This window comes from Patagioenas fasciata, unplaced genomic scaffold (genome assembly GCF_037038585.1).
Source record: "Patagioenas fasciata isolate bPatFas1 unplaced genomic scaffold, bPatFas1.hap1 Unplaced_14, whole genome shotgun sequence".
NCBI lineage: Eukaryota > Metazoa > Chordata > Aves > Columbiformes > Columbidae > Patagioenas > Patagioenas fasciata.
Window position 1 is genome coordinate 1,030,572 of NW_027288555.1, and position 10,627 is coordinate 1,041,198.

The window sequence follows — 10,627 nt, forward strand, 5'->3', positions numbered from 1 at the left end:
TTACAATCTGCGCTGCTTAAACTGTAATCCTGATATTTTACCAGGAGACAGAGCCCACAAAGGGGATGGTTAATTCATGTCACCCATAACAGATGCTCCAGGGACCTCAGCAGAACAGATCTAGTAGCGATCCCACCAGACTTGCCATGCACGGTGGGGCACAGCTTGGAGACGTGCCCTCCAGCAGACAGGAAAGCTAGTTCTTACCTGGGGATCAAAAGTAACTGTGATCAGTTTGGTTTCTGGATCTCGCCGGATAAGCGGTTGAGTAAGGTTGTACTGTGATTTTTCAGAGACTGTCTGGGACCAGTCTGCATAGAGCTTCTCCTGATACCTGCCGAAAAACAAACAAACAAATTAAAACATCCACCACGTAGCTGCCAAGCCCGCACACCAAGACATATAACCAAATAAAAGCCAAGTCCACTTCTGAGGGCTGAAGAACATCAAGGACTATTTAAAACCCACCCACACCACCTCCATAAAGATCTTGGCTTCAAAGACAAACACCTGAAAACCAGTGACAGCATCAAGTCAGGAAAACAAAGATCCCCCAAGTACCATTCTTAGCAGAGGATTCAAATTTGGGGACAAACATTCAAAAGCTCAGAGCAATCAGTTCAGTTTTAGCATCAAACATTAAGATATTAAGTGAGGTGCAACGAATCCCACTCCCACTTGTGGAATACACACATTACAGCCACGGTAAGTACACTGTGAATGGGCACAAGTGGATTGAGACTTCTGGTCAGCTCAGGTTTTCTACCACAGCATCTCCTACATCCAAAAGAATCTCGTTCCAACATTTCTGCTGGGCTGCACAGCCCCTGTCCCTCCCATGCAAACTCCTCATTTCAAGATATCACAGAAAGACTGTGGTGTGTAGCAAAGGATTCCTCCTCCTCTCTCATCACAAAACTCCTTCTGGCTTAGAAAGAGACATTCTCAGGCCCTGGGCTTGCAAATGTGCTGAAAGGTGGTTTAGAGAAGGAGAAGGAAATGGCCTCAAGTTGCACCAGGGGAGGTTCAGACTGGATATTAGGAAACATTTCTTCCCCAAAGGGCTGTCGGGCATTGGAACAGGCTGCGAGGGCAGTGGTGGAGTCATCATCCCTGGAGGGGTGGACAGACGTGGAGACGAGGTTCTCAGGGACACGGGGCAGTGCCAGGGTTGTGTTAATGGATGGACATGAGGGTCTCTTCCAACCAAAACAATTCTACGATTCTATAAGGTTTGGCTTTTTTTCATATAGTTACAGTCGTGCCTGAGCCACCACTTACCTGTCGAGCAGCTGGATCATTTCTTCATACTTCTCTATCACCCTTCTTCCTTCAGCAGAGTCCAAGCAGCTGGTGGCACAACAGACAAGCTCAGCGTTACATTTAGCCCTGTGAGGCTGCAGTCTCTATTTACCCCTTCCCAAAACCACCCACCACCTTGCAGGCAGAGCCTGGCTGGGGATCTTACATTCCAACCCCACCGTATCGCCCAAAACCATTTCACTGCACAAAAGCTCTCCAAGCCCCAGTGCGCCCTTTTGCGGGTGTTTGCATGGCAACTGGCAAATGAGAACCACGTCCTGGGGGAAGAACAAGGGCCCAGAGCTGCTGGAGGAACACTGGTCTCCGTAACATACTCAATGCTCCGGTGTTTGCACAGAGCAGGGCAACCTCTGCTCACCAGCCACCACTTTCTGAGGTCAAAGAGGCACAGAAAGAAGCAGAGTGTGGCTCCCGGCAGATGAAGCTCTTGGCGGTGCCCAATTCATGCCCCTCAAACCGAAGAGCAAAGGTGTCCCAGAGTGCGGGAGGCAGAGCCCTGGCCACGCTGCCAGGGCTGTACAGCCCAGGGAACAGCAGGCCAGAGGAATTCTTATCATGCTGTCTTTTCCCCACTGTTTAATCTACAGTATCCAAGTTTTCCTCAAGATGGTTGTTGATTTTGGAGGACATATTGACAAAACTTGAATTAACTTAACCAAAAGCTGGAAAAAAGGAGCGCCTGAGCAGTCACCGCTGGGCAAGTGCTGAGAAACCTGCTGGAAGTAAACAAGTCCTCTGAGCAAATCCAAGTAAATCCCAGCAAAACCACTTTTGTTTCTCCTTTTTAATCCTTTTTCCCTTTCAACAGCATCATGTCACCACCGTTGCAGAGCATGTTATTAACTACTCTAAACAGAGGACAGAAAATCAGTGTGAAATGCAGATCTGGGTCCTTCATGGTGGACAAAAATTTGCCATTTAGGTTCAAATCAGACATGATAACTTGGGCTCTGTGCTGGGAACAGCCCAAGAGTTTGTTTCATTGCACCAATGTCTTTGCTGCTGCAGAATAACTGTGCACTTAAAGACACTTAATGGCAAGATACAGTGAGAGAAGGTTACAAACATGGTACAGTGACGGTCAAGTTATTTTGGTCAAGTACATTAAAAAAGTGGATCCATTTACACAGAATCCTGACCAGCACACGTGAAGCCATTCCTGTGAGCTACCAGGTGCAGTCCCTAGAACATCCTCAGTTGTCATAAGTCCAACACTGCCTTGCTTACAGAGCTCTTAAATGTTGTCTCACGTGGTGCCAGCTGTGAGTATGAGGCCATACTTCCCTGACACCATCCGTTATAACAAGCATTTGGGTGATAAATATACCAGCATTGGTTTCTTTCCTTGATCTTGGGAGATGGCTCCTTTGTTTAACGCTGAGAAAGTTTTCTTCTGCCCAACAAAATGCTCGTCTGCTCCCCAACATGCAAACCCAGCTCCATCGATCCATCTCAGCTGAGTCCAGCCCAGCACTTCTCTGCTATTCACAGTTTGGATGATGCCAGAACCAGGACTTGCAGCTGAGGAGGTCCTGGAGAACATGCTGAGTGGGATTGCAGCAGGAAAGGTTCTGATACCTCTTTCAATTGCAACCCGGGAACTATGTCTGAAAGCTGAATAGCCCACTGTGCCTCTTAATCACTTCAAAACAAATCCAGTTAATGAGTTTCTTAAAAAAAATAATGATCACAAGGAAGCTGAAAAGCACCAGTGCAACCACTTCACACCTCTTTGACTAAGAATTATTTCAGCTATAACCATGGGATAATGTTCACCACAGAAAGAAAATCAGATTGATTACAGAGAAGATAGCAAGGTGGTCATAAAGCAACTTAGCTGGAACAGACACGCACAGATGTGGGATGTGCCTGAAGTGATCAAACGGCACCTGGATTCGCGCTCGCAGCTCCTGCGCCCAGCGCAGCGCTCCAGCCACCGGCGGCATGTTCTTGTGCACAGGGGGGATCCTGGGGAGGGCACATTGGAACAGCATTTGACTGAACACTGCACTTGTAACCCCAAAGATGCAACAACAGAACCGCATTTGCAGAAAACTGCTCTGATTTCCCAGCTTCCTTCCTTAAATCCAACATCTGCCACACTGATGTAGGTCTGTGACCAAGGCGAGTGCCTCTGGATCTTGAATAAGGAGCTGAGATCGAACGAGAAGCCCAGACTATGTCCAAACCTGAGCTGATGTGAGGTGTCCCTTGCCTGGGACACATTCCCCGCCCCTCACAAACACTGACATAGGGATTTCTGACCAGGAGTTACTTCTGTCCGTCTTATCTAACAGCCACAGAACAATAACCACAAATTCACAGCAAATGATTCTCTCCATGATTCTCTCCAGTCCAGGACTTGTCTCGTTCCAGTATGATCTTTCTGAGGCAAGTAAATAGGTTATTGTTCAAAATGACACACTTGAATCCTCATAATCTGATAGAAATCCACCCATTCCCCCCTGTGCCAACAGTCACGGGGAATAATAAACTTGGAAAAGGCTGATTAAACCCTTGGTTACAAAGTCCCACTCGCATACTTTGCATTTTAAGCATTGTAAGGGAAACAAAATAAATTCATTCTGAGGAGCACATGAGTGGGTTTGCAGGTCCCATGGGGTGTTGGAGGCAGCACACAAACGTGGAGAGAAACCTCCTGTCACAGCCTCGCTGGGAGAAAAGCTCAGCATGTGTCTCCATTCCCAGTCACATATCATGCATACACATTTGAAAAAGGGTATTTTTACTCCTAACCAATTATTCGCTTTAATACTAAGAACAGAGCTTTCCCAGGCATTTCCATTGCCACTAGGAGCTACAGAGGCTGAAAACATCTGCAATTTGTAAAGTTTTGGGTTCCTTAGAAAAATAAATCATTTCCCCCCCAAATTAATCTCAATCAAACTCCCTGCAAAACCCATTTTACTCAGCACGTTCTACCTACCGAGCTTCAGCTCTGCCTGGATGTGCCGGGAGTAGATCAGCCTGGCGTGGTCCAGGGCCCTGCTGAACATGCTGATGAGGACGGAGTATTTGCCAGCAGCATCTGCAGCGACTACCGGTCGCTCCAAAAGGCTCCTGAACATGTCCAGCAGCTGTTGGGGTGAACACGCAGGAAAAGAAGAGGGGAAAAATTTACAACCCCGACTCCTGCAGAGAGATCAGCTGGGACCTTCCTCCCCAGCCCAGAGGCTTCAATACTGTCCGCACCGATGGGCACTTTGGAAAAAGGAAATTTGCTCCCTTTGTTACGGGGCCTCTCCGACTTTCTCTGGGGTTGGACCACATTCCAACTGTTGTTCTTCAAATGCTTCAAGATTTTCTATTTTTTTCAAAAAACTTACAAAGATAAACACTGTCACTTGCTAAAGGCTTTTCTACAAATGCTTATATTGATTTTTTTAAAAAAATACCATTTATTATTTCTGCAAGATAGATTAATTGATAAATAAACCAGCTTTGTTTCTAGAAAACCTGTTTCCAAAACTGAAACAGACCCATGTATTAATAATATTAACAAATTGATACTAACAATATCAATTCTCACCAGGAAATCCTAGAAAAAGCATGATTTCCCCCAACTTGCAGAGAGAGACACAAATATATCTCCTGGCATCCAAAAGCTTTGTGAGGGACCCACCAGCCTGAGCATCCCAAACCAAGAGCAGCCCAAAAGCTACAAGTCCCACTGTCCCACCAGCAAACACCAGCCCCATGTGCCTGTGGCTCCAGCACCGCCTGGTCTCCTCAGCGTGATTCTCACCGAGCCGGGTGCCCTGATTTCCCTTTTAGGGAAGAGCAAGGGAGCGATAAACAAACCTTGAAGGCGTGGTCCAAGTTGGAGGCGTCATCAAAAGCCTGGATGAAAATGGTGCCCAGCCGACGGTCCATGTCTTCTACTTTCTGCTGGAAACCAAAGGCATCCTGCTCAAAGTCCTGCACAAAGGCAAAACACAAGCTGTGAGGCTGCAAGATGGCACTAGGAAGGTACCTGTAACTCCTCGATCCAGAGATGCCCTCTCTTATTCACCGTGAACTAAGCCACTCCTCTGGCCAATCTTCAGCCATCGCAACGTGGCAAAGTCCTCACGAAGCTTGAGAACATTTCTGTGCTGTCCCATGGCTGAGATGTTGGCCCTTTCTCTGGGAGGGACCCTTTGGTCCTGAGGGCTTTCCACAGCCCACATGGCACTATCTTCAGCCTACAGGCAAGATGGACTATTTCCACACCCTCTCCCCCACCACTTGGCCTGAAGACCACACCATCATCCAGAAAACCCACGGATGCACCTGCTGAGTCCCAAATCCAACCTACTTTCAAGTCAAAACAAGCCTGTGGTTCCATGGTGAGCTGGTTGTGAGTGAGGCAGTTTCAAAACACTCGCACAGGTTGCCCAGAGAGGCTGTGGAGTCTCCACACTTGGACATAGGTAATCTTGGAGATATTTCACCTGACCAGTCACAGTCCTGCTCTAGCTGAGCCTGCTTTGAGCAGGGAAGGTGGACTGGGTGATCTCCAGAGGTCCTTTTCAAACTCAACAGTACTGGGTTTCTGTAATTTCCATCATCTTCTTGCACTGCTTTTCTTGCTTCAACTGTAATAAATCCTTTGAACTTCAAGAGTAACATCTATATTTGTTTTCCTACACGTAAAAGAGTCCAAATCAAAGACTGAACTTGACAGTCCGTGACAGTCCTTCTGTTCTAGCTTGGACAAAACCACTAAAAATGAGGTCATGTGTCTCTTTTCCAAAGGACAAAGTGCAAGGAAATAGCTTTTACTATTGCTACTGCTGAGCTCCAGCAGATCCAGATGCCATGTTTTAGCTAAAAAAAACGGCTCCAGCAGTGGCAGAGGGTGCAAAACTAGAGCACTGAAAGAACAAACATGACTCAGAGTCACACAAATGGCCATGGGGTCACCAAACCCAAGCCACCTCCTGCAGAGCCACTGTCACCTCTCCTCTGTGCCTGCCCTGCTGAAGGAGGGGTGCTATGGAGCAAGCAGCTTTCCAGCAAGAAACACTGGGGACGTGCCACCCCCTGCAGAGATGTACTGGGAGCTGCAGGAAGCAAAGCACGAGCCACCCATCCCCACACCAGGCAGGTCCCAGAGGGCTGGGAATATTCCTTTAATTAAAGCACTACTGATAATAAAATAGAGCATCCTTGAATTCTGAGAGCCCCAGATGCCATGTGTTCATCTAGGCAGGAGCGAACACATCCCAGAGATGATCTGAGTTGGCCCTCATCAGGCAAACTACCTTGTTTTTCCAAAACTAAGACAGAGTCTTATATTAATTTTTGCTGCAAAAGATGCTTACTTTTTTACATGTATAGCTGCCTGGACCCTATTTATATTGACTTTTTTATGAACTGTAACTAGGGCTAATTTTTTGAATAGGGTTCATATTTCAAGCATCCTGAAAAATCATGCTATAGCTTGTTTTTGGGGTAGGTCTTATTTTTGGGGAAACATGGTAAATACCAAGAGCAGGAAAGCAAAGAGATGTGGGTGTTGGTATAGCTCTTATACCTCAGCAAGCACCATGTACAGCAAAAGCTTGTGCATAACTCATGGAAATCCCAGTTTCCCAGCTGCACTGATCTAAGGTGCTGATCTAGCAAGATATGTTAGATATAGACGTGCAAGAAGTCCCAAATCTCTGCAGGAAAGGCCAGCGGCTCCCTGTTCCCTCCAGTACCAGATCAGATCATAATGAAAGGAGGAAAGAGCTGGGAAGAAGATAGCAGGAAACTGCTGCTTTGGAAACATGCACATGTTCCTGATGTTCCCGCAAACTGGTCCCACCTACCGTGTTGGTCAGGTCAAGACAGTCATAGGTTCGCTCTGAAAACACCTTGTATGCCTCCTGGAATTCCTCATACATGTCCAGGACCTGCTGGCCCAGGGTCTTCCCTTTAATCCCACTGAATTCAATTTTCTCCAGCTTCATCAAGTCCAAGGAAGTTGCCAGGAGATCCTTCAAAGTCAACGGAGGGAGACACAGGTCATGATGTTGACAAAAGAAGATGACAACAGTTGTCACGACAGAGTTGCACTTGCTGAGGGACCTTCCCAAGCACAGCGCTGGTGCTCAGGCTGGGTGGCAGGGATGGGAAGGGGGGAGCCTGATCTGCCTGTCCTGAGCATCAGTGGCTGCTCATAACACGTCCCTGCCCAGTGAGACCTGCTGCAGCCACTAGAAATACCATGACAACTGTAAAATCGCTTTTAAGTGTATTTAAAGGACAGATCCAAAGCAGGATATGAGACTCTTATATGTCATCCAGCATAGCTAAGAATCCCAATTTTATAGGTATTAACCAAGGACAGATTTCTAATATTTACAGGTACCCAAACTGTCCAAAGCTCCTGCGCAGTCAAACCTCCACGTGTCCAAGTGGGTGTTGCAGCACCTGCCCCGCTGGCCCTCTCTGCTGAGGTGGCACACGGGTCCTTCCCTTCCCTTCCCATCCTCTGCAGCCTGGCAGTGTCACCTCTTGGGAAAATGTCCCGCTCCCCCAGTGGTGGTGGCAGCACTGGGCAGCTCTGCTGCCATCCCACCTCATCTGTCTCCCTAGGTAGGGCCAAGTAAGGGCTGGTTGAACATCCATTGTCTCAGAGGACCAGGAGAAATGTGCACAGGAATGTACTGGTGGCCACTCTCTGCTTGCACTTGTCCTGGGGCCACCCGAGCAGGGCAGCAGGTTTTACCACAGACACGTAATATGAAACAGTGCAACGAACCAAAGGAAAGGGATCCTTCCCTCTTCACGTGCTCATGGGCTACCCATGCACCAGTGTAACTGCAGCTTTTATGAAAATTCGAAAACAAATGCACATATGCATTCATATTCACTTCGACACACCAGCACATCCGCTTGAACAAATACCTAGTAAGGCAAAAAAATAATGTGGAAATACCAGTTGTCCCTTGCTTTGTCTTGCAAGGTTGCTTGAAATGAAGTGATGAGGGGAAATTGAGACGGAGAGAGATGCAGCAGTTTTCCTCATTAACAGGCTGGTGTGCACTATGCTTTTAATTATTGTTTTACAGCTCACTCCGCAGGCTCTCCCTCTGACTCCAGATACTGCAGCTTCTACTGTCCCTGGAGTGTGGGACAGCCACGGAAGGAGGAAACAGACACTGGTCAAAACGCACAGTGCCCCAGCTCAAAACCTCCCCACTGGCTTTTGTCTGCAGCCCATATCCACAGTGTGCCCATGGCATCCATGGAATCCCAGCAGTCAGTGCCCCAGAGCCTTTACAGGGTCCCAGTAAACCTGTCACCAACACTGTCCTCATGATAACCTGCAGTTATTCCTGTGTCTATTTATATTCCTCTCTACACTGACCAGCATAATTTGGTTTATTTCACATCAAACCCTACTGGAAACCATCATTATGAATACTTTTAAAATAGGCACCAGTCATGACAGTTTTCAACATAGTTAATTAAGGAACACATAAAAGTATATGGCACATTTAAAGCAGTAAAACTGCAAACACCAGCAACCTGTACACTGGCCATCCAACCCTACACACTGAGAACGCAGCAACAATCAACAAGGAAATTCATTTGGGATGTGTGTGGAGAGCAGATGAATGTGTGTGGTTAGCCACGTGAGAGATAACAGGTACATGCAAGGTCTGTACAAGAGGTACATACAGTATCTGTATAAGAGGTATATACAGGGTCTGTATAACAGGTACATATGGTGTCTGTATGTCTGTGGTCTCCAGACACAGCCATGTGGTAAGGAGAGCATAGGGAGCTCCCACATTCACACTCAGACCTGCTCTCTGCAGAACATCTCCTGTGGCTCAAGGAGCCCTTGGCCACACTGGGAGCTCAGGGATGACACCCCAATGTCCCTGCCTCAGGTGACAGATCTGGCAAACAGGGACACCCCTGAGCCACAGCACCCCAGTTTGATGGACTATGAGGATGCGAAGGGACAACCTGGTGAGGAACGTGTCCCTGCTCCTCCCCAGGCCCACGTGGCACAGCCAAGGGGATCCTGCCATCTGGCCTCTCCAAGACAGGCAGGACCCAGCTCTAGGGTGTCATAGAATCATAGAACCATTTCAGTTGGAAGAGACCCTTAAGATCACTGAGTCCAACCATAACCTAAATCTGTCTCTGATGGCACCAGGAGACCTGGGAGATTACATTGCTTTATTTACAGCTGTGCAAACCACACCTCCAGTAATCCTCCTTTTCTTGCCCCAACAGGAGCAAGGAGTCCAACGGGACTCCTGAGAGCAAAAAACACACCTATCAACCTGACCAGCTTACATATGCACTGAGCAGGACATAGTAAAACACAGTCTTAGACTCGCTGTAACAGGAGACCTAACAGCAAAAGAGTGGCCCCATTCCCTGGTATCAGGTGAAGCTATAGAAAGGAAAGATGCCAGCAAGTGATCTCCTGGCTACAGAGTTCTCCTGACGGTTTGCAATGTTTTTCAAGACCAGAGTCTCACCTCCACCATCTCCAGTCTCTTCAGGAAGGTGTCCAGCCTCGCAAACACCATCGTGGAGCTGAAGTCCCACTCCCTCACTTCTTGGCCTGGTTCATAATACATGTGCAGTTTTTCCCTTCTCTCCTCAAATGCCTCTTTGAACATGTTCAGGATACCGAGCACCATTCGCACCTTGCCCAGGCTCTCCTCCATGTCCCCTTTCAGAAGGTCTTCTGGAGACAGGTACACCAGGGCCTGGAAGAGCAAAATCACACCTGAGAGGTCACTTCTGCCATCATGGAAAACAAGGACTTCTTGTGTTGAACACATTTGAACCTGTTTATTAAGTTAAATGTTGCCTAAAGAATCACTTTTCCAGGGAAGGACAATAGGAAGAAGGGGAGAGGGGACACAGGGGACTGCAAACACAGGCATCACAGCCACAGACCTGCTCAATGAGAAGGTTGCAGATCTCCTGGAGCAGCACCACTATCCGCACGGGCATGTTGTAGTGCTTGGAGGTGACCCAGATCAAACACACCACGTGGAGCAGGGGGAGCAGGAAAGGCTTCACCTCGCTGAACTCAACCCTCTCTACGTCTTCCAAGCGGCGCTTGAGGGGTGTCAGGTGCAGGTGAACGTCCTGAGCTTCAGTCAAAGCTGTGTTGAGAGACGTGAGAAGCGGTAAGAACCACCCAGCTGCGGTGTGCTGGGTTCCCAGCTAGGTGCTGGCCTCACCACATGGAAAAGTGCCTGGGAAAAGAAACTGTCCTGACAAGCACTGAGCACCCTCAGCCACCTGTGTGCTGCAGGTCACTCACTCGTGAACA

The 10,627-nt window shown here is 47.9% G+C and overlaps 1 protein-coding gene across 1 annotated transcript; it reads right to left on the reverse strand.

Annotated features, from left to right (window-relative positions):
* On the reverse strand, nucleotides 1-9,910 carry LOC139826747 (dynein axonemal heavy chain 9-like). Its single transcript, XM_071803146.1, has 7 exons — nucleotides 9,819-9,910; nucleotides 7,143-7,310; nucleotides 5,146-5,262; nucleotides 4,271-4,421; nucleotides 3,178-3,291; nucleotides 1,282-1,350; nucleotides 1-334 (listed from the first exon to the last, which is right to left on the reverse strand). Exons 1-6 carry the CDS (start codon nucleotides 9,867-9,869, stop codon nucleotides 1,319-1,321), a joined length of 633 nt encoding a protein of 210 aa, XP_071659247.1. The 5' UTR covers nucleotides 9,870-9,910; the 3' UTR covers nucleotides 1-334; nucleotides 1,282-1,318.
* Between the last annotated feature and the right edge of the window lie 717 nt (nucleotides 9,911-10,627).